General features: G+C 41.9%; 1 protein-coding gene across 2 annotated transcripts in view; it reads left to right on the plus strand.

The window, feature by feature from the left end:
- Positions 1-2,934: 2,934 nt before the first annotated feature.
- The window catches only part of LDHC (lactate dehydrogenase C), a 38,922-nt gene continuing 17,572 nt past the window's right edge, over positions 2,935-24,284 (plus strand). Inside the window, exons 1-4 of one of the 2 annotated variants that reach the window (XM_004050791.4) lie at positions 2,935-3,057; positions 3,358-3,492; positions 5,815-5,932; positions 20,410-20,583. In XM_004050791.4, coding sequence (XP_004050839.1) covers positions 3,367-3,492; positions 5,815-5,932; positions 20,410-20,583 — 418 coding nt within the window. In that variant the 5' untranslated portion in view covers positions 2,935-3,057; positions 3,358-3,366. Of the gene's footprint in view, positions 3,112-3,357; positions 3,493-5,814; positions 5,933-20,409; positions 20,584-24,284 lie in introns of both variants that reach the window. The other variant, XM_004050792.3, reaches the window with a different exon arrangement.

Consider the following 24,284-nt stretch of genomic DNA (forward strand, 5'->3'; position numbering starts at 1 on the left):
GCCTGGGTGACAGAGTGAGACCCTGTTTCAAAAAAAAAAAAAGAATATTTTAATTAGCACAAAAAGAGGCCTGTACTTAATCCTGTAGCCTTTTGTAAACTTTGAGTCACCTTCAGTCTTTAAAATTTTTAAATTTACATTAATTTTATATTATTTGATACAATAAATTAGTCAATACCAACATGACTGAAAAATAATATTTAAGTGAAATAGACTGATTCTATTAATCTTTCATGAATTTTCAAATGCAATCTTGTAAAGTGTCCTTACTTATGGGCAAAATAAATGTTCCAGGTTCAGTTTGTACCTTCCTGCCCCAGGCAAGGAATAGGCCAACTCTGCAAAGAAACTTGATTTTTTTTTTTCATAGTAACCTTGGGAACTAAATTAAGCAGGCCTTATCCCCATCTCACAGAAGTTGCCAGTTAGTGTAGAAGCAAATGTGATGCTCAGAACATGGTTCTACTTCCTTTTTTCCCCCCACTAAAGCCCATGTTGCCAAAATAAAACGCAATACTTCAAAGCCATGTTCTTTAAAAATTCTTTAAAATTTTTTTTATTTTGGCCAGGTGTGGTGGCTCACGCCTGTAATCCCAGCACTTTGGGAGGCTGAGGCGGAGGGTGGATCACAAGGTCAGGAGATTGAAAACATCCTGGCTAACATGGTGAAACTCCATCTCTACTAAAAATACAAAAAATTAGCTGGGCATGGTGGCGGGCGCCTGTAGTCCCAGCTACTCGGGAGGCTGAGGCAGGAGAATGGCGTGAACCCGGGAGGCGGAGCTTGCAGTGAGCCGAGATCGGACCACTGTACTACAGCCTGGGCGAGACTGCGAGACTCTGTCTCAAAAAAAATTATTTTATTTTATTTTATTTTTATTTTTGGGGGTAGAGATGGGGGTCTCCCTATGTTGCCAGACTGGTCTTGAACTCCTGGGCTGAAGCCTCGGCTTCCCAAAGTGCTGGGATTGCAGGAGTGAGCCACCATGTCTGGCCCAAAAATTCTTTAGTGAGTACCTACTATGCTTTGGTAAATGTTGCAATGTACAAGAATAAATAAAGACAAATTTTGGTTCTAAAGTTACTGCAATCAAGTAAGCAAAATGTTAAGTAAATTTGGAATATTTGGGCAGGCATGGATGAAGAGCCAGTTCTAGTCATCTAGCATCAGTTTGGCCACTACCAAGCTGATACCTTCCTTGGCCGCCAGGGGCCTGAGGCAGGTGTAGAGCTTAAATTTCCAGTCCATCCAGGCCAGCAATCTCCCTCTCAGCCCGGGGATAAATGAGGTTGCTGTGGAGGTATAGGACCAAGTGGTTGCTGCTCCTGTCTGCTATAGGAGGCCTCTAGCTTCAGGCTAGTTGCTGGTTGAGAAAAGTGCCATAAGAGAGAGATATACAGGAAATGATGGTAGTTGACATTTGTCAAGGAAAGCCAGAGTATGTATGTGCAAAGCTGAAAATGAGGAATTAACCTTGAGAAGGGCTGGGGAAAGAGCTTTCTTGGTTTAAAGAACAGCAAAAAGTCCTGATTCAAAAAAGCTGTCCAAAGCCTAGTTGGAAGGAAGTGTATTGAGTGTCCTGAGATGATATGGGAAGTGGGGGTAGGAGGCCAAATCTTGAAGATCTAGGTTGTGGTAAAAGTGGATTACTCTACCTGTAATGGAAAGCCACGGAAGAGTTTAAAGCAGGGTTATTGCATAATCTGAACCATACTGAAAACAAATACTGACTGGGTGCGGTGGTTCACGCCTGTAATCCCAGCACTTTGGGAGGCCGAGGTGGGTGGATCACTTGAGGTCAAGAGTTCGAGACCAGCCTGGCCAGCAAGGTGAAATACAAAAAAATACAAAAAAATTTGCCCGGCGGCTGGGCACGGTGGCTCAGCACGGTGGCTCATGCCTGTAATCCCAACACTTTGGGAGGGCGGATCACGAGGTCAGGAGTTGGAGACCATCCTGGCCAACATGGTGAAACCCCATCTCTACTAAAAATACAAAAATTAGCCGGGCGTGGTGGCGCACGCCTGTAGTCCCAGTTACTTGGGAGGCTGAGGCAGGAGAATTGCTTGAACCCAGGCGGCGGAGGTTGCAGTGAACTGAGATTGCGCCACTGCACTCCAGCCTGGGCGACAGAGTGAGACTCTGTCTCAAAAACAACAACAATAACAACACTACAGGCTATTATAAGAAAAATAAATTATATTTTGGATTTTGAAAAAGGTTCAAATGCAAATACTCTACAAAAGATGGAGTAGGTTGTGTCCCCTTCTGTGAGATATATATCTCTCTCACAAAAAAAATATATATATATGTAAATTTTTTTTGAGATGGAGTTTCTCTCTTGTTGCCCAGTCTGGAGTGCAGTGGCGTGATCTTGGCTCACTGCAACCTCCGCCTCCTGGGTTCAAGCGATTCTCCTGCCTCAGCCTCCCAAGTAGCTGGGACTACAGGCATGCACCACCATGCCCGACTAATTTTATATTTTTAGTAGAGACGGGGTTTCGCCATGTTGGCCAGGCTGTTCTCAAACTCCTGACCTCAGGTGATCCACCTGCCTCGGCCTCCCAAAGTGCTGGGATTACAGGTGTGAGCTACCGCGTCCGGCCATGAGTTATAAATATCAACAATTTCTTGCTGTAAATTGAAAGCATACTTCGCATCTTTGCGTTTCATTACTACCTTCTGTTCTCTCAAGAGAAATTCTAACTTTATTTCAGCACTCAGTCCTGAAGTTACAGAAGTTAATAATTTTTAAAATCCTGCAAATAATGCATGGATATCCCCGTCTTGCACACTCTTTGGGCCAGTCTAGAATTCTTCGCATCAGCATTTCGGTGATTTGGACCGCCACCACCCACACAGCTCTCCAGGGCAGAAAAGACGCCCCATGCCCGCGCCTGGGCCGGCGGGGGGCGGAGCTTGCGTGCTGACGCATAAGAGCCGAGCGGGGGAACGTGCGTGTCTCGAGTCGCACGGAGGGCAACCGTCGCCGGGCTTAGCGCCTCAACTGTCGTTGGTGTATTTTTCTGGTGTCACTTCTGTGCCTTCCTTCAAAGGTGGTGCTTTGTCCTTGTGGGTCATCTGTACTGATTGCGCCAAGCAAAGCATTTGTGAGCGTGTGGTGCTGGGGTGAAAGTGGTGGCTGGGGGCAGGGAGAAATCCAAAAGCCCGCTGGTGCCCCAGCCCTCCCATTGCCTGGTAGACTGGGCCTTGCTTTACCCTCCCCGCATCCTTTGACCAGGAAATTCTTTCTTTGGCTTCCCCCCATCCCCGGCTCCAACATTCTGTAAACTGAAGAGGTAGTTTCTTAGATGTTCAGTGTGGTTAATCCAATGAAATTGCATTATCCCTATCAGGTTCTCCAAATGTCAACTGTCAAGGAGCAGCTAATTGAGAAGCTAATTGAGGATGATAAAGACTCCCAGTGTAAAATTACTATTGTTGGAACTGGTGCCGTAGGCATGGCTTGTGCTATTAGTATCTTACTGAAGGTGAGTGAGAAGCCCATCCTGTGGCTGAAAATCAAGTGAGCACTTCAGAGTGTTGTATATGTCGATGTATTCAGGGTTGCAAGGTTAATCCCTTGAAAGCAATTATGTATCCTTTGACCTTTCCTCCCTCCCTCCCTCCCTTCCTTCCTTCCTTTTTCTTTCTCTCTTTCTTTTCCTTTTTTTTTAAAACTTCTTCTTTCTTTTCCTTTCTTTTTTTTTTCTGACTTTCCTTTTCTTTTTCTTTTTTTGAGACAGGATTTGTCTGTTACCCAGGTTGGAGTGCAGTGGCGCGATCTTGGCCCACCGCAACCTCCACCTCCCGGGATCAAGCGATTCTCCTGCCTAAGCCTCTTGAATAACTGGGGCCACAGGCATGCACCACCAGGCCTGGCTAATTTTTTATATTTTTAGTAGAGATGGGGTTTCTCCGTGTTGGCCAGGCTGGTTTCGAACTCCTGACCTCAAGTGATCCGCCTGCCTCGGCCTCCCAGAGTACTGGGATTACAGGCATGAGCCACCACACCTGGCTGCCAATAGGTATTGTTTTTAACCCTTGTGCCCTCCTCCCTCTCTGCTTTTGGAGTCCCCAGTGTTTATTGTTCTCTTCTTTTTTCTTTTTTTGAGACGGAGTCTCGCTCTGTTGCCAGGCTGGAGTGCAGCGGCAGGATCTCGGCTCCCGGCAACCTCTGCCTCCCGGGTTCAAGCGATTCTCCTGCCTCAGCCTCCTGAGTAGCTGGGACTACAGGCATGTGCCACCACGCCCAGCTAATTTTTATATTTTTGGTAGAGACGGGGTTTCATCATGTTGGCCAGGATGGCCTTGATTTCTTGACCTCGTGATCCGCCTGCCTCAGCCTCCCAAAGTGCTGGGATTACAGGCATGAGCCACCACGCCTGGCCTTAAGTAGGGACTTTTACTTCTTTCCCTTACTGTTCGCTTTTGGAATCTGGCTATTGAAATCTGAATGAATACACTCCTTGTATATAGTTCCGTACTCTGTCACATGTGACAAAAACCCAATTTAAATTAGGGTAAGCAGAAAAAGACGATATATTGTTCATGTAACTTGAAACAGGGCAAAACTGCTTCAGGTACTACCGGATTCTGAAGTTCACACATATCAAGACATAGTCTTTGTATATCTTGGTTTAGATTTTCTCTGTTGGCTTAATTCGTAGAGTCTTTCTATGTGGTGGTAAAGATGGCTGTACAGTTTGTTCTTAGATTCTTGTTTTTTCTCCAACTCTACAGTCCTTACTAATGTTCTTAGATTTGCATGTTATTCTTAGAGCTTATGATTCCAAAGAAAAGTGAGATGTAATCTTCCGTCTTCCATTTTCAAACTTCATAGACATGCTTGTTTCTTATACCTGGGCCATATGTCCACTTATGAACTGATTTCTGTGACCAGAAGGAAAGGATGGAACAATTGGCTAGGTCTGGTTTTATGCCCATCTACCCTAAGCTTGGAAAACCAATGTTAATTGTACTGCACTGAAACATATGGAATGGGTTCCCATGGAAAAGAGAAATTCTATTACCAGAAAAAGGGACACTAGACAGATGAAAACAATAAGTGTTCATCAGAGGTGGTTACCTTCCTGTTTGGGCCATAACGACGCATACTAAAAGCAGCTTTAGCCAACTCAGAAATTAGGGTTAAGGTTAAATATAATAAAATCCTGGCCGGGCGCAGTGGCTCAGGCCTGTAATCCCAGGACTTTGCGAGGCTGAGATGGGTAGATCACTTGAGGTTAGGAGTTTGAGACCAGCCTGACCAATATGGTGAAACCCCGTCTGTACTAAAAATACAAAAATTAGCCGGACATGGTGGCGGGCGCCTGTAATCCCAGCTACTCGGGAGGCTGAAGCACGAAAATTGCTTGAACCTGGGAGACGGAGGTTGCAGCGCCCGAGATTGTGCCACTGCACTCCAGCCTGGGCGACAGAGTGAGACTTCATCTCAAACAAAACAAAACAAAAAACACAAAAATAAAGGCTAAATATAATAAAAGCCTTTGAAATCATTTTATTTTCCTTGGTTTCAAACTGTTATCTGAATGGCAAAAAAAACAAAAACAAAAAACACCCAGCTCTAAAAAGTTCTAACAATTATATGAAGTCAAACAATTTTTGCTACATCTTAATATTTACTTACCTTGACTTTCGGTCACCCAGGCTCATTGAAAAACTATTTTTATATCATTTTTCCCTATTAAAATATGAGATTCCTTTAATTATCAAGTAGCCACATGAAAATTCTTCTTATTCTCCTAAAACTTAAGTAGGAACATTTTATTCAGAACTTTTGTGTATTTTAGGATTTGGCTGATGAACTTGCCCTTGTTGATGTTGCATTGGACAAACTGAAGGGAGAAATGATGGATCTTCAGCATGGCAGTCTTTTCTTTAGTACTTCAAAGATTACTTCTGGAAAAGGTTAATTTTAGTTTTATAAAGTTATTTTCAAAGCTTTTTAAAAAAGTAATAAATTTTACCAAACTGATGTCAATAAATATAAAATTAAAAATAGCACCATGCCATTGGGCCATATAATTTAATTTAGTTAATCAATTTTTTTTGTTTTTTGAGAGAGTCTGCCTCTGTCACCCAGATTAGAGTGCAGTGGCGCGATCTTGGCTCACTGCAACCTCCACCTCCCAGCTTCAAGTGATTCTCCTGCCTCGGTCTCCTGTGTAGCTGGGATTACAGGCATGCGCCACCACGCCTGGCTAATTTTTGTATTTTTAATAGAGACGTAGTTTTGCCATGTTGGCCAGGCTGGTCTCGAACTCCTGACCTCAGGTGATTGGGCCATATAGTTTATTTTTATTTATTTATTTATTTTGAGATGGAGTCTCGCTCTGTTGCCCAGGCTGGAGTGCAGTGGCACAATCTCAGCTCACTGCAACCTCCGCCACCTGGGTTCAAGCAATTTTCTTGCCTCAGTCTCCCGAATAGCTGGGATTACAGGCATGCGCTACCACACCCCGCTGATTTTTGTATTTTTAGTAGAGATGGGGTTTCACTATATGTTGGCCAGGCTGGTCTCGAACTCCTGACTTCAGGTGATCCACCTGCCTCGGCCTTCCAAAGTGCTGGAATTACAGGTGTGAGCTGCGGTGCCCAGCCGGGCCATATAATTTAAAAAGTTAATTTTTTTAAAAAGAACACTTCGATATAATTGGAGCATATTTGGAAAACAGAAAGTATAAAGAAAAATTGAATCTCTTCTATTAATGACTTTATGTAGGTTTTCTAAGCTTTTGTTTTCTTTACATAACTGATGTATAAATGCTTTTAAGCTTGTCATTTTGTCTTATATATTTTCCCAAGAATATACAATCTTGAAGAGTTTCTGTAATATTATTAATACATTTATCCATATTCTTTAGTTTTCTTTCTATGTTTATAGTGAACCAGGTTTCAAGGTATAGCATGAGGCCATAGAACATAAGAAATTTAGAACTTGGCCTCATTGGCGTTAGCATCATCTGTTGACCAACTAAGAAGCCTCAGATAATTAGGAAACATAATTATTTTATCATACACTAAAGTATATGGTGCACTGTTTGGTAATGTGATTCAACAGATATACTTTCTACTAGAAGCCCTCTTATCTAACATGATTGAGATTGAAGGCAGTTACCTAATTTAAACATGCTTCTTAGAAAGAGCCATGATAAACATTTTATATCGACCTAAAACATACACATGTAGATAAAAGTTCATTTGCTGATTTTCTGGTTGTAGGGCAAGGCCTTTGAGTACGGCTCAGCTGATTAGAGTTTTGCAGTGCCTTCCCATCCCTTCCCCCTTCCCTTCCATCTTCCCCTTCCCTTCCTTTTCCGTTTCCCCTTCCTTCCCCCTTTCCCTTCTCCGTTCATTTCATTCCTCCTTTCCTCCTCTTCCCCTTTCCCCCTCTGATCCTCTCCCCTCTACTCACCTCCCCTACCCTCCCCAGCCCTCCATCCTTTCCTTTCCTCTCCTCTCCATGTTGCCCAGATTGGAGTGGCTATTTATTTACTTATTTATTTTTGAGACAGAGTCTTGATCTGTTGCCCAGGCTGGAGTGTGGTGGTACAATCTCAGCTCACCACAACCTCCACCTCCGAGGTTCAAACGATTCTCCTGCCTCAGCCTCCCAAGTAGCTGGGACTATAGGTGTGTGCCACCATGCCTGGCTAGTTTTTATGTTTTTAGCAGACACAGGGTTTCACCACGTTAGCCAGGCTGGTCTTGAACTCCTGACCTCAGGTGACCCGCCTGCCTTGGCCTCCCAAAGTGCTGGGATTACAGGCGTGAGCCACCGCACCCGGCCTGGAGTGGCAATTTATAGGCATGGTCTTAGCACACTACAATCTTGAACTCCTGGGCTGAAGGGGTCCTCCTGCCTCAGCCTGGCAAGTACCTGGAACAACAGGTGGTGTCTTTCTGAAAGCACGTCAATAATGATCATTTAAATTGCTTTAAAGTACTACAATAAATTTAAAAGTGTTCATGAAGCAGTCTGGTTATAAAACCTTACTAAATTTTATGACTTGATTTATTTTATTTTTGGAGACAGTTTCACCAGGCTGGAGTGCAGTGGCATAATCATGGTTCACTGCAGCCTTGAATTCCCAGGCTCAGGTGATCCTCCCACCTCACCCTTCTGTGTAGCTGGGACTATAGGTGCACAGCACCACACCCAGCTAATTTTTAAGAAATTATTATTTGTAGAGATGCGGTGTCACTCTGTTGCTCAGGCTGGTCTCAAACTCCTAGGCTCAAGCAGTTGCAGGTGTGAGCCACCACGCCCAGCCCATTTTTATCCCTTTCTCAAACCTAGAAGGACAATTTTTAAACAATTTGCTTTTAATGTCTTCCCAGGGATTAACTTACTTTTCATAGAAACAATTATTTTTAATATTAATTATGGAATACTTGATAGAGAAAAAGAGATTAACAATAATGTAACATTGGGAGGCTGATGTAGGAGGGTCGCATGAGGCCAGGAGTTTGAAATCAGCCAGAGGCAACATAGTGAGACCCTGTCTCCATTGTGCCTGTAGCCCTAGCTTTGCGAGGCTGATGCAGGAGGATTGCTTGAGTTCAAGGTTGCAGTGAGCTATGATTGTATCACTGCACTCCAGCCTGGGCACAAAGGAAGATCCTATTGCTACAATATATATAATAATATAACAGACATCAGTGCATCTACCATTCAGCAAAAGAAATAAAACATTACCAAGTCAGTTGATACATTCTGTATATTCATATCTTCCTGTCCCTAAATCTCAATGTTGAATGTGGTGTTTACCTTTACCAAACATTTCTTTCACACTGGTATTTAGTGACTTATATTATCTTTAATTATATATATAATAATAAATACATACATATATTTGGGTACAAATATGACTAATTCTTGATATGTAGCAACTAATGAGCAGAAGTACATAGACATACTAGATAGTAGTTTACTAGTTGAGAGTGTTTAGTATGTCTGGGGTATCAGTATGTTTTGTATCAGTTAATTTGGTGGATTGGTTAAATGGAGTCAAATTAAAAGAGTATTACTATTTTATTTTATTTTATTTTATTTTATTTTTTGAGATGGAGTCTTGCTCTGTCACCCAGGCTGGAGTGCAGTGGTGTGATCTCTGCTCACTGCAACCTCCACCTCCCAGGTTCAAGAGATTCTCCTGCCTCAGCCTCCCAAGTAGCTGGGATTACAGGTGCATACCACCATGCCCAGCTAATTGTATTTTTAGTAGAGACGGGGTTTCACCATGTTGGCCAGGCTGGTCTCGAATGCCTGACCTCAAGCGATCCAAAGTGCTGGGATTATAGGTGTGAGCCACCGCACCTGGCCATATTTTAAAATACTTGAAAACATATTCAACCTTCAATTTCTAATAATATGGCAGGATAAATACCTGGATTAATCTTTTGCTGTAAATGAGAAAACTCCTGCATAAAATATGAAATAAAAAAATCAATCCTTGAGAAAGAATATGTTCTTAACAAAAAAGTAAGGCATTTTCACAACAGGTACTGAATGAAGTGAGAAAACCAGAGAGTTAAGCAGAGCACTGCAGCTCTGATTGCTCTTTTTACCCTGATAGCATTTGCCAAACATGGTGGACATCAGTTTTGGTTTTCACTGACTCATAAAATTTAGGAGACCAGAGACAGAGCTTAGGGATTTGGGGAGATCACCCCACAAACCTGGTACCCTAGTGGACTAAGCCAGGGGTTACTAAACTTTTTCTAGGAAGACTCAGATAGTAGATATTTTAGGCTTTTGCAGCTATGTAGTTCCTATTATACCTACTCAACTCTGCTCTTACAGTGCAAAAGGAAGCCACAGACAATAATACATAAGCAAGTGGGTGTGGCTCCAGTGAGACTCTATTTACCAAACACAGGTGGTAGACCAGATATCGCTTGTCTGCCAACAGTAGTTTACCATTGCCAGAACTATACCGTTAATGTAATGATGATCTACAAATAATTATTCTCTCCCTGCCTTTGGGGACTACAAGTAAAATTGAATGTCTTAGACACTTTAGTGGGGGAATATACCTGCTAAGGATTTGGAACCACAAGCTGGCTCTTATTTGAATTCCAGAAAACCTTAAGCAATCAGATGGTAGCTGGAGGAAACTCACTTTATTTCAGGCCTCAAAGAACTTCCACAAATAAACTTCCAGAGAAAATGAACATCTCACAATAGAAATAATTAAATCTGCAAGAAAAGGCATGAGCAAGAACCAGCATAACAGAAACATGCCACTATAGATTTAAAAATTATCAAACACAAATTATAAAATTAATATGATTATTCTACATAAAAAATAAAGAACAGACTTGAAAATATCAGCATGAGACAGGAGACTATAAAAACATTAAAAAAGTAACAAAATATAACTTATAAATGTGAAAAACTCAGTGGAGCCAGGCATAGTGGCTCAGTCCTATAATCCCAGCACTTTGGGAAGGTGAGGCAGGTGGATTGGTTGAGGTCAGGAGTTGGAGATCAGCTTGGCCAACATGGTGAAAACCTGTCTCTACTAAAAATACAAAAATTAGCTGGGTGTGGTGGTGCATGCCTGTAGTCTCAGCTACTCAGGAGGCTGAGGCAAGAGAATCACTTGAACCAGGAGGCAGAGGTTGCAGTGAACTGAGATGGCACCACTCCACACTCCAGCCTGGGCGACAAAGTGAGACTCCGTCTTAAAACAACAACAACAACAACAACAACCTCTATGGATATAATGATAGATTAGACACATTTGAAGAGAGAAGTGGCAAATCTAAGGCAATTACCCAGAAGACAAGAAGTAGAAAATGTAACAGGTTAAGAGTCATGGAGGATAGAATAATCACATTTGAAGAGATTATGATTCAGCATTTTTGAAGACCACTGAAAAATATCAACCCACAGATTTAAGAAGCCAAATAATCTCATGAAGAATAAATATAATATCCCTACCTGGACATATTCTTGTGAAATTAGAGAACACTAAAGGCAAAAAGAAGTTCTTAAAAATTGTCAGAGAGAAGATAAATTACCTACAGAAAAGGGAGAGGGTGACAATAGCAGCAGTGAAACCAGAAGACAATGGAATATTTTTAATGTGCTGAGGGAGGAGTAAGTGTCAATCTGGAATCTACCCAGCAAAAACATCTTTCAAGAACAAGGACAAAGCTGGGCCTGGTAGCAGGCTGAGGCAGAAGGATCACTTTGAGACCAGCCTGGGCAGCATAGTGAAATCTTGTCTCTTAAAAAAAAAAAAAAAAAAAAAAGGAGAGTGAATGAAGGTGTTTTCAGAAACAGACTGAGACAATTACTGTCAGACCCTCCCTAAAGGAAACACAAAAGTATACATATCAGGCAAAAGAAAAGTGATCTCACATATAAGATCTGTGATGCAAGACAGAAAATGAAGGACAGAGAAAATGGTAAATATGAAGGCAAATCTAAATAAACATCAATTGTATAAAACTGTAGTCTTGGGGGATTAAAAAATTTTTGAATATAGCATATAAATATACGGGCGAGGGGTGATAGTGATGAATGAAGTAGTGTTCTAAGTTTCCTGTGTCATTAGGGAAGCAGGAAGTGTGGTGATTAACTTTGAACTTTGATAAGTTAAAAATGCACGTTGTAATTTCTTTTTCTTTTTCAAATTTTTATATTTTATTTTTATTTTGAGACAAAGTCTCACACTGTCACCCAGGCTGGGTGCAGTGGTGTGATCTCAGCTCTCTGCACCCTCCACCTCCCAGGTTCAAGTGATTCTCCTGCCTCAGCCTCTCGAGTAGCTGAAATTACAGGCACGCACCACTGAGCCTGGCTAATTTTTTGTATTTTTAGAAGACATGGGGTTTCACCATGTTGGCCAGGCTGGTCTCTAACTCCTGACCTCAGGTGGTCTGCCCGCTTCGGCTTCCCAAAGTGCTGGGATTACAGGAGTGAGCCACCATGGCTGGCCTCAAATTTTTAAATAATTTTTAAAGAGGCGAGGTGTAGGTCGGATGTGGTGGCTCACGCCAGTAATCCTAGAACTTTGGGAGGCTAGACAGGCAGATCACTTGAGTTCAGGAGTTTGAGACCAGCGTGGCCAACCTGGTGAAACCCCATCTCTACTAAAAATACAAAAATTAGTTGGGCATGCTGATGCATGCCTATAATCCCAGCTACTCAGGAACCTGAGGCAGGAGAATCGCTTTAACCTGGGAGACGGAGGTGGCAGTGAGCAGAGATCATGCCATTACACTCCAGCCTGGGTGACAAGAGCAAAACTCCATCTCAAAACAAACAAAAAACACAGAGATGGGATCTCGCTATGTTGCCCAGGCTGGTCTCAAACTCCTGGGCCCAAATGATCCTCCTGCCTCACTCAGCTGGGATTACAGATGACATGATCTAACTTCTGTGACAGCTAACAAAAGAACAGAAACCTTTAAATTCTTAAAGGTGTCTGGGCATGGTGGCTCATGCCTGTAGTCTCAGCACTTCGGGAGGCCAACGTGGGCGAATCATTTGAGGTCAGGAGTTCAAGACTAGCCTGGCCAACATGGTGAAACCCTGTCTCTACTAAAACTACAAAAATTAGCTGCATGTGGTGGTGCACACCTGTAGTCCCAGCTACTCAGGAGGCTGAGGCAGGAGAATCACTTCAACCCGGGAGGTGGAGGTTGCAGTGAGCCAAGATCGCTGCCACTATACTCCAGCCTAAGCGATGGAGCAAGACTGATCCAAAAAAACAAAAAAGTTAGTAAAGAGGAAGAAGTAATATTAGATAAACATACCTAATGAATTAAAAAGAAGATAGAAATATAAGAATAGGACAGCATATAAAACTAAAAGTTTAGCAAGGATGACAGACAAAGTTAGTAATCAGAAATCAAGGCCAGGCACGATGGCCCATGCCTGTAATCCCAGCACTCTGGGAGGCTGAGGTGGTGGATCACTTAAGGCCAGGAGTTCGAGATCAGCCTGGGCAACATGGTGAGACCCCTGTCTCTACTAAAAATACAAAAATTAGCCAGGCGTAATGGTGCACACCTGTAATCCAGCTACTTGGTACGCTGAGGTAGGAGAATCACTTGAACCCGGAGGTGGAAGTTGCAGTGAGCCAAGATTGTGGCAGTGCACTCCAGCCTGGGCAACAGAGCAAGACTCCATCTCAAAAAAAAAAAAAATCCATTGTATTTCTGCATGCCAAAACCAGGCAAAAGAAATCTAAAGCTATTATTTACAATATCATAAAAATAGGAAATACCTGGGATAAGAGCTTTTGTGCAGAAAACATACCACCTCATTAGAAGATGTTAAATGTCAGGCTGGGTGTGGTGCCTGTAATCCTAGCACTTTGGGAAGCCGAGGCGGGAGTATCGCTTGAGTGGAGGAGTTTAAGACCAGCCTGGAAAACACGGTGAAACCATGTCTTTACCAAAAATACAAAAATTAGCTGGGCGTGTTGATGGGTGCCTGAGTCCCAGCTACTCAAGAGGCTGAGGTGGAAGGATGGCTTGAGCCTGGGAGGTAGAAGTCACAGTGAGCTGAGGTTGCGCCATTGCACTCCAGCCTGGGTGACATGTCTCAAAAAAACCAAAACCAAAAAAAAGAAAACAACAACAACAACAAAAAACTCAAAGAATATATTATCTAAATAAATGAGGGGAGGCTGGGCGCAGTAGCTCATGCCTGTAATCCCAGCACTTTGCGAGGCCGAGTCAAGTGGATCCCTTGAGGTCAGGAGTTCGAGACCAGCCTGGCCAACATGGTGAAACCCTGTCTCTGCTAAAAATACAAAAAATTAGCCGGGCGTGTTGGCACACACCTGTAGTCCCAGCTACTCAAGAGTAAAATAAATAAATGAAGTGATATTCCTTGTTCATAGAAGTCTCAATATTGTAAGCTATCCATTCTTCCCATATTGATTATATGCAATCCTAGTCAAAACCCCGCAGGTTTTGTTATTATTGGACATTCCAAGCTAATTCAAGACTTATTATAAAGCACTAATTATGTGCAGAGACTTAATTAGGAGACAATATAAAAGATTGTTATATAACACTGATAATTTTCTAGATAAATAGGAAATTTATGGACCTTTAGAATTGTTCTTATGGCAGTAGTTATCATTATGGAAAAAATAAGTTGATACCACACACACACCCTACCTGATACCACACACAAAAATCAAAGCCAGGTTGGTTGAAGACTAAAATGTGAAAAGCAAAACTTCAAAATTTCCTTTAGAAGATAACGTAGAATATCCTTATGACCTGAAGGTAGGGACTGATTTAAACACAAAGACACAAAAAGCATAATCAATAAAGAATACAAAGTTAAGAGTGTTCACAAAAATATAATATAAAAGAGCAAAGAGACAAGCCATAAACTGAGAGAAGATATTTGCAGTGTTAACATCTAACAAAGGAATAGTGTTCAGAATAAAAATACTTGTATTAATATAATACCTAAAAAAAATGCACAGCTCAATAGAAAAATGAGAAAAAGCCTTCAATAATTTACAAAAGAAGACACTCAAGTGGCTTATAAATAGGGGGAGAAAACTCAATAACCAAGCACAGGAAAATAAAAACCATATCAATATACCATTACACACCCACTAGATTGGTAGAAGTGTGATAGTGTTTGTGAGGATGTGGAACAATAAGTGCTCTCACACACAGCATATAGGAGTGTAGTAAAACCAGTTAAAAAAACAAGTTTGGCCGGGTGCGGTGGCTCATGCCTGTAATCCAGCACTTTGGGAGGCTGAGGTGGGCAGATCACGAGGTCAGGAGTTTGAGACCAGCCTGACCAACATGGTGAAACCCTGTCTCTACTAAAAATACAAAAATTAGCCGGGCATGGTGGTGCGCGCCTGTAATCCCAGCTACTCAGGAGTCTGAGGCAGGGGAATCGCTTGAACCCAGGAGGTGGAGGTTGCAGTGAGCCTAGATCGCGCCACTGCACTCCAGCCTGGGCCATGGAATGAAACTCTGTCTCAAAAAAAAAAAAAAAAAAACCCCACGAGTTTGTCATTACCTGGTGAAGTTGAACATGAACATATCCCACAACCTGGAAATTACACTTCTAAGTATATTCCCAAGAAAACTTTTGCACATGCGCACTAGGATACATGTACAAGAACGTATTGTAGTAGCCTCAAACTGTAAACAAGTCAATGAATCCCAGTACTAAATTGTAAAATTATGCGGTGTAATATTGCACAGCAGTGAAAATGAAGAAACTACAGGAACACACATTAACATGAATAAATATCAGATACATAATATTTAGTTAAGGGAATACATGCCTTATGATTCAAAAACAGATAAAATGTACTATGTAATGCTGGGCATGGTGGCTCACGCCTGTAATCCTAGCACTTTGGGAGGCCGAGGTGGGCGGATCACTTGAGGTCAGGAGTTCCAGACCAGCCTGGCCACCATGGCGAAACCCTGTCTCTACTAAAAATACAAAAATTAGCTGGGTGTGGTGGCACGTGCCTGTAATTCCAGCTACTCGGGAGGCTGAGGCAGGAGAATCGCTTGAACCTGGGAGGCGGAAGTTGCAGTCAGCTGAGATCGTGCCACTGTACTCCAGCCTGGGTGATAGAGCCATCTCAAAACAAAACAAAACAAAACAAATAAAAAAACAATTAATATGTAATTTAAACATGCATAGGTAGTAAAGCTTTTTTAAAAGTGATGTGATTTTTTGCCAGCCACAAGAGTGGTTGATAGATATAATCTGTTAGAGGCATGCAGGGGCTTCCAAGGTGTTGACAATGTTCTATAAATTTGGGGATTTTTTTTTTTGTTTTGAAAAAGGGTCTTGCTTTGTTGCCCAGGCTAGAGTTCAGGGGTGTGATCATAGCTCACCACAACCTCAAACTCTTGAATTCCTGGGTTCAAGCAGTCCTCCCACCTCAGCCTCCAGAGGACAAATGTGAACTAGATGTTTATTGTGCAGTTTTGGCAGAGTTAATATTTTTAATTTTTTTCATTAAAAAATTATTATATTTTAGAGACTAGGTCTTGCCCTGTTAACCCAAGGCTGGAGTGCGGTGGCACGATCTCAGCTCACTGCAATCTCTGCCTCCCAGGTTCAAGTGATTCTCGTGCCTCAGCCTCCCCAGTAGCTGGGATTACAGGTGTGAGCCACTGTGCTTGGCCTTTTGTGTGGTTTTAACAGAGTTGTTTAATGTTTTATAAATTGAGTGTATATTTCTTATATGTTATTGTATATGAAATATTTCACAATAGAACATTTAAAAAATACATTTTGTGCCAGGCGTGGTGGCTCACGCCTGTAATCCCAGTACTTTGGGAGGCTGAGGTGGGTGGATCACAAGGTCAGGAGATCAAGACCATCCTGGCTAACGCGGTGAAACCCCTTCTCTACTAAAAATAAAAAAAAAATTAGCCAGGCGTGTTGGCAGGCGCCTGTAGTCCCAGCTACTCAGGAGGGCTGAGGCAGGAGAATGGCGTGAACCCAGGAGGCGGAGCTTGCAGTGAGCCGAGATCGCGCCACTGCACTCCAGCCTGGGCAACAGAGCGAGACTCTGTCTCAGAAAAAAAAAAAGAAAAAAGAAAATACATATTGTGAGGTCTAATGGGGAAGAGCAATGATGGAACATCGTTGATCAGCCACAACTTTTGTTTTTTTTTTTACTTTTTAGTTTAGAGATGGCTGTTCATGGGCACAATCACAGTGCACTGCAGCCTCTAACTCCTGGGTTCAAGTGACCCTCTTGCTTCAGCTTCCTAAGTAGCTGGGACTACTATGCCCAGCTCCACAGATATTTTAAATTATCTCATATGTACAGTGAATCCAGGTGCGTGGAACATAGAGGCTGCTAAGATATTTATGGACCAGGTGTGGTGGCTCACGCCTGTAATCCCAGCACTTTGGGAGCCCGAGGCAGGTGGATCACCTGAGGTCAGGAGTTCAAGACCAACCTGGCCAACATGGCAAAAGCCCGTTTCTACTAAAGATACAAAAATTAGCTGGGCATGGTGGCGGGTCCCTGTAATCCCAGATACTTGGGAGGCTGAAGCAGGAGAATCACTTGAACCAGGGAGGCATAGGTTGCAGTGAGCCAAGATCACGCCACTCCACTCCAGCCTGGGCAACAGAGCAAGACTCCGTCTCAAAAAAAAAAAAAAAAAAAAGATATTTGTGGAAAGAAGGGAGTAATGTGAAATCAGTGAAATCAGAACCTATTATTAATATTATGGTGCTTATGATTAAGTTAGGGGTTTAAATAAGACATAACCATGAGAAGATAACATATGCTCTTATAAGGACTTTTTCATAATTATAGGCAGTAAGTGCTATAAAAAAATTCTGTGAAGAAAGTGGTATTTATGAATGATATGATAAATAATGAATGATATGATGGCTTTATGTCTTATTTTTATGTCAGATTTTCCAGGTGCCCTGATCCTGTTAATGCCATCATTTCCTTACCTGTTGTTTATTTTTCTTTCAAAATACAACCACATATCATTTATGAATGATATGATAAATACTTGGGGATATCTAGCAGAGGAATTGGTATTCGAAGAAGTACTTGACTAATATAATAATAATGTTAATTGCTAACATTTATTGAACATTTAATACACACTGTTGAGTACTTAATGTATATTAACTCACTGAGTTATCTTCTTAAGAACCATATTTTTAAAAAGGCTATTAGCGGCTGGGCGTGGTAGCTGATGCCTATAATCCCAGCACTGTGGGAGGCTGAGGCGGGTAGATCATGAGGTCGGGAGTACAAGACCAGCCTGGTCAAGATGGTGAAACCCCGTCTCTACTAAAAATACAAAAATTAGCCGGGCATGTTGGTGGGCTCCTGTAATCCCAGCTACTTGGGAGGCTGAGGTGAGGTATTGCTTGAACCTGGGAGGCGGAGGTTGCAGTGAGCTGAGATTGCACCACTGCACTCCAGCTTGGGCGACAGAGCAAGATTGTGCCTCAAAAAAACAAACAAACAAACAAAAACAAAATAACAACAAAAAAACGCTATTAGCTTGATCTTGTAGATGAGGAAGTGAGAGTTAGAGGGGTAGGCAAAGTAATTGTCCACAGTTACACAGCTAGTAAGTGGCAAAGTTGGGAATACTGGCAGTTAGACCTCAGAGCTTTTGCTCCAGACCACTGTAGTTTATGGTCTCTTTGTGGTTATATTTACAAAGAAAAATAAATAACAGGTAAGGAAATCATGGCATTAACAGGATCAGGGCACCTGGAAAATCTGACATAAAAATAAGACATAAAGCTAGTAAAGATGATTTGGAGCCAGATTTTTTTTTTTTTTTTTTGAGATGGAGTCTCGCTCTGTCACTCAGGCCGGGGTGCAGTGGCACAGTCTCGGCTCACTGCAACCTCCACCTCCTAGGTTCAAGTGATTTTCCTGCTTTACCCTCCTGAGTAACTGGGATTACAGCACGTGCCATCATGCCCAGCTAATTTTTGTATTTTTAGTAGAGATGGGGTTTCACCATGTTGGCTAGGCTGGTCTTGAACTCCTGACCTCAAGTGTTCCACCCATCTCTACCTCCTAAAGTGCTGGGATTACAGGTGTGAGCCACTGTGCCTGGCCAGAAATGTCATCTAATTCCTAAGTGTGCCTTTCTAGTTAAAATCTTTACTGGGGCAGGAAAAACAACAGTGTTCATATTTCATAAGTTATCTTCTCTTTTGGATTAGAAAGATACAAGAATCACCATAAATGAAGATGTGATATTTTAAAAATTAAGTAGATTTCGTTTTCTTTTCTTTCTTTCTCTCTCTTTTTTTTTTCTTTTTTTTTTTTTTTTTTTTTTGAGACAGAGTCTCACTCTGTCACACAGGCTGGAGTGCAGTGGCATGATGTGGGCTCACTGCAACCTCCGCCTCCTGGGCTCACTGCAACCTCCGCCTCCTGGGTTCAAGCCATTCTCCTGCCTCAGCCTCCTGAGTAGCTGGGATTACAGATGCACGCCACCATGGCTGGCTAATTTTTGTATTTTTAGTAGAGACATGTTGGTCAGGCTGGTCTTGAACTCCTGACCTCAAGTGATCCGCCAGCCTCAGCTTCCAAAGTGTTAGAATTACAGGTGTGAGCCACTATGCCCAGCTATTAGATTTCATTTTCTAAAAGAACATGAAAAGTCGAGATGAGATAGATATAGAGGATATTTTAACTAATTTTTTACATCCACATGGTAGATAATCTTCAGCTATATAGTGCTTTTTTAAAAAGTCCAGTATGAGGCCACATGTGGTAGCTCACGCCTGTAATCCCAACACTTTAGGAGGCCGAGGTAGGTGGATCAGTTGAGGTCAGGAGTTCGAAACCAGCCTGGCCAACATGGTGAAACCCTGTCTCTACCAAAAAATAAAAATTTAGCTGTGTGTGATGGTGCATGCCTGTAGTCCCAGCTACTCAGGAGGCTGATGTGGGAGAATCTCTTGAACCTGAGAGGCAGACGTTGCAGTGAGCTGAGATGGCACCACCGTACTCCAGCCTGGGCAACAGAGTGAGACACTATCTCAGAAAAAAAAAAAAAAGAAGTCCAGTATGAGTTAGTAAGTGCTTCATAGTAGTGACATTGTATTCAACAGGTGAAACAACTGGTCATTTAGTATGTAGTTTATTTTCTTGGGTGGGTCAAGAACTTGTTTGTGATTTCAAACCCAGTCCCTTACAATATTAGAAGTAAATACATTCTCACTCTTAGACTCCTGAAACAGACACATAAATTCTCAGAGTTCTAAGTCTTTATTCATTTTGGTCTTTTTTTTTTTTTTTTTTTTTGAGACAGAGTCTTGCCAGGCTGGAGTGCAGTGGCGCGATCTTTGCTCACTTCAACCTCCGCCTCCCAGGTTCAAGCGATTCTCCTGCCTCAGCCTCCCAAGTAGCTGGGACTACAGGCATGTCCTGCCACTCCCAGCTAATTTTTGTATTTTTAGTAGAGACAGGATTTTACCATGTTGGCCAAGATGGTGTTGATCTCTTGACCTCGTGATCCGCCTGCCTTGGCCTCCCAAAGTTCTGGGATTACAGGCATGAGCCACTGCGCCTGGCCTCATTTTGGTGTTTCTAAGAAGGCAGAGAGCTGACTTTCATTGCCTTGGGCCTTCATAACACATGGGAATTTGGGCAAAAGGGGATGTTAGTTTCTATTGTTATAAAAATTTTTGAGGTAGCTATGTGAAATTTGGCAAGTCATAGTGACAAGGCTTCCTTCAGATTATAAAGGTTAGAAAAGTCCGTTCATCTCCAAAATGCCAGACATAAAGGTACATGGATACTTTAATATAATACTAAGAACATACAATAGAGTTTTAAGGAGTTAAGGCACAGTGGTTATGGTAATGTTGATCCAAATATAGTATTTTGTTTCCTTTTTAGATTACAGTGTATCTGCAAACTCCAGAATAGTTATTGTCACAGCAGGTGCAAGGCAGCAGGAGGGAGAAACTCGCCTTGCCCTGGTCCAACGTAATGTGGCTATAATGAAATCAATCATTCCTGCCATAGTCCATTATAGTCCTGATTGTAAAATTCTTGTTGTTTCAAATCCAGGTGAGTCTTCTCTCTTCCATTCTATTGCATAAGGATGATCTTTCCATACCATTCCTTTAAAAGAATCAACTTCATTGAGTTAACATTTATATACAATAAATTGCACTCGTTTAAAGTATATAACGCGATGAGTTTTGATAAATGTAATCACTCATGAAACTACCACCATGATCAAGATACAAAACATTTCAGCTACCTCTGAAAGTTTTCTTGTGCCTCCTTGCAGTTCATCTCTCATTCCACCCCTGGCCCCATTTTCTGGAATTTTATATGAATGAAATCATGCTGAATGTAATTTTTTCTGCCTGACTTCTTTCACCCAGCATAATTATTTTGGGATTCATCCATATTAGTGAGTGTATCATATTGTTCCTTTTTTAGCGCCGAAGTATTCTTTTGTTTATACATTTTTTTGTTTGTGTGTTTGAGATGGGGTCTCACTCTGAGATGGGGTGTCACTCAACCTCTGTCTCACTCGAGGTTGGAGTGCAGGGCGTAATCTTGACTCACTGTAACCTCTGCCTCACATTGATCCTCCCACCTCAGGCTCAATTGATCCTCCCACCTCAGGCTCCCCAGTAGCTGGGACCACGGGCATGTCCCACCACACCCAGCTAATTTTCATATTTTTGGTAGAAGTGGGGTTTCACTATTTTGTCCAGTCTGGTCTGGAACTCCTAAGCTCAGGCAGTCTACTCGCCTTGGCCTCCTAAAGTGCTGGGATTACAGATGTGAGCCACTGCACCCAGCCATTGTTTATACATTTAAAATGCTATTTTGTTTATTCATCTGTTGAAACATATTGAGGTTATTTCCAGTTTTGGGCTATTATGAGTGAAACTAACATCATAATTTGTATGTAAGTATTTGTGTGGTCATATGTCTTTATTTTTCTTGGATAAATACCTGGGAGTAACATAGGTGGGTTATATGGTAGGTATATGTTTAACTCTATCAGAAATTACCAAACAGGTTGGGCATTGTGGCTCATGCCTGTAATCCTAGCACTTTGGGAGGCTGAGGCAGAAGGATCGCTTGAGCCTAGGAGTTTGAGACCAGTGTGGGCAACATAGGGAGACCTTGTCTGTACATAAAATAAAGTAAAAAAGCTGGGTATGAAGATTGCATAAGCCTGGGAGATCTGGGCTGCAGTGAGCTGTGGTTGTGCCACTGCACTCCAGCCTGAGTGGCAGAGTGAAACCTTGTCTCAAAAAAAAAAAAACCAAAGCAAACAAAAAAAAAACAGTTTTAAATTTTAGCTAATCCAGGCCAGGCGTGGTGGCTCACACCTGTAATCCCCGCAACACTTTGGGAGCCTAAGGCAGGTGGATCACCTGAGGTCAGGAGTTCAAGACTAGCCTGGCCAACGTAGTGAAACCCCATCTCTACTAAAAATACAAAATTAGCCGGGTGTGTGGTGGTGCATGCCTGTAATCCCAGCTACTCAAGAGGCTGAGGCAGGAGAATCACTTGAACCTGGGAAGTGGAGGTTGTGGTGAGTTGAGATCGCACCATTGCATTCCAGCCTGGGCAACAAGAGTGAAACTCTGTCTCAAAAAATAAAAATAAAAATAAATAAATAAAATAAAATAAATTTTAGCCAATCCAATATCATTGTGTGTGTTTTTGTTTTGTTTTGTTTTGTTTTTTTGTTTTTGAGATGGAGTCTTGCTCTGTCCCAGGCTGGAGTGCAGTGGCATGACCTTGGCTCACCACAATCTCCTTGTCGCAGGTTCAAGCGATTCTCCTGTTCAGCCTCCCATGTTGCTGGGACTGCAGGTGCACACCACCACGCCTGGCTAATTTTTGTATTTGTATTTTTAGTAAAGACGAGGTTACACCATGTTGGCCAGGCTGGTCTCAAACTCCTGACCTCAGGTGATCCACCTGCCTCGCCTCCCAAAGTGCTGGGATTACAGGTGTGAGCCACTGCACCCGGCCTGCTCTCTTCTTTTCTTGGTTAATCTTGCTAATAGTCTATCAATTTTATTTATCTTTTCAAAGAACCAGCTTTTTGTTTCATTTATCTTTTGTATTTTTTTGTTTCAATTTCATTTAGTTCTGCTCTGATCTTAGTTATTTCCTTTCTTCTGCTGGGTTTGGGTTTGGTTTGTTCTTGTTTCTCTAGTTCCTTGAGGTGTGACCTTAGATTGTCTTTTGTGGTCTTTCAGACTTTTTGATGTAGGCATTTAGGGCTATGAACTTTCCTCTTGGCATCGCCTTAGCTGTATCCCAGCGGTTTTGATAGGTTGTGTCATTACTGTCATTCGGTTAGAAGAATTTTTAATTTCTATCTTGATTTCATTTTTGACTCAATGCTCATTCAGGAGCAGGTTATTTAATTTCCATGTATTTGCATGGTTTTGAAGGTTCCTTTTGGAGTTGATGTCCAGTTTTATTCCACTGTGGTCTGAGAGTGCTTGATATAATTTCAATTTTCTTAAATTTATTGAGGCTCATTTTATGGCCTATCATATGGTCTGTCTTGGAGAAAGTTCCATGTGCTGTTGAATAGGATGTGTATTCTGTGGTTGTTAGATGAAATGTTGTGTATATATCTGTTAAATCCATTCGTTCCAAGGTATAGTTTAAATCCACTGTTTCTTTGTTGACTTTCTGTCTTGATGACCTGTCTATTGCTGTCAGCAGAGTATTGAAGTCCCCCACTATTATTGTGTTGCTGTCCGTCTTATTTCTTAGGTTTATTAGTAAATGTTTTATAAATTTGGGAGCTCCATTGTTAGGTGCATATATGTTTAGGACTGTGATATTTTCCTGTTGGACAAGGCCTTTTACCATTATATAATGTCCCTCTTTGTCTCTTTTAACTGCTTGTTGCTTTAAAGTTTGTTTCGTCTGATATAAGAGTATCTACCCCAGCTCACTTTTGGTGTCCATTTGCGTGAAATGCCTTTTTCCACCCCTTTATGTGAGTCCTTGTATGTTAGGTGAGTCTCCTGAAGACAGCAGATAGTTGGTTGATTAGTTCTTATCCATTCTGCAGTTCTTTATCTTTTAAGTGGAGCATTTAGGCCATTTACATTCAGTGTTAGTATTGAAATGCAAGGTACTGTTGTATCCATCATGCTTTTTGTTGCCTGTGTACTTTGGGTTTTTGTTTGTATGTTTGTTTTTGCTTTTTAACTTGTGTTTTAGTTTTATAGGTCCTGTGTGATTTATGCTTTAAGGAAGTTCTGGGCCAGGCACAGTGGCTGACACCTGTAATCCCAGCATTTTGGGAGGCCAAGGTGGGCGGATCACCTGAGGTCAGGAGTTCAAGACCAGCCTGCCCAACATAGTGAAACCCTGTCTCTACTAAAAACACAAAAATTAGCTGGGCATGGTGGTGGGCACCTGTAGTCCCAGCTACTCGGTAGGCTGAGGCATGAGAATTGCTTGAACCTGGGAGGCAGAGGTTGCAGTGAGCTGAGATCATGCCACTGCACTCCAGCCTGGGCAACAGAGCAAGACTCCATCTCAAAAAAAGGAAATAAATAAATAAAAAAAAAAGAGGTTCTGTTTTGATGTGTCTCCAGGATTTGTTTCAAGATTTAGAGCTCCATTTAGCAGTTCTTATAGTAGTGGCTTGGTAATGGCAAATTCTCTCAGCATTTGTTTGTCTGAAAATGACTGTATCTTTCCTTCATATATGATTCTTAGTTTCACTGGATACAACATTCTTGGCTGATAATTGTTTTGTT

Source organism: Gorilla gorilla, chromosome 9 (assembly GCF_029281585.2).
Source record: "Gorilla gorilla gorilla isolate KB3781 chromosome 9, NHGRI_mGorGor1-v2.1_pri, whole genome shotgun sequence".
NCBI classification, from domain to species: domain Eukaryota; kingdom Metazoa; phylum Chordata; class Mammalia; order Primates; family Hominidae; genus Gorilla; species Gorilla gorilla.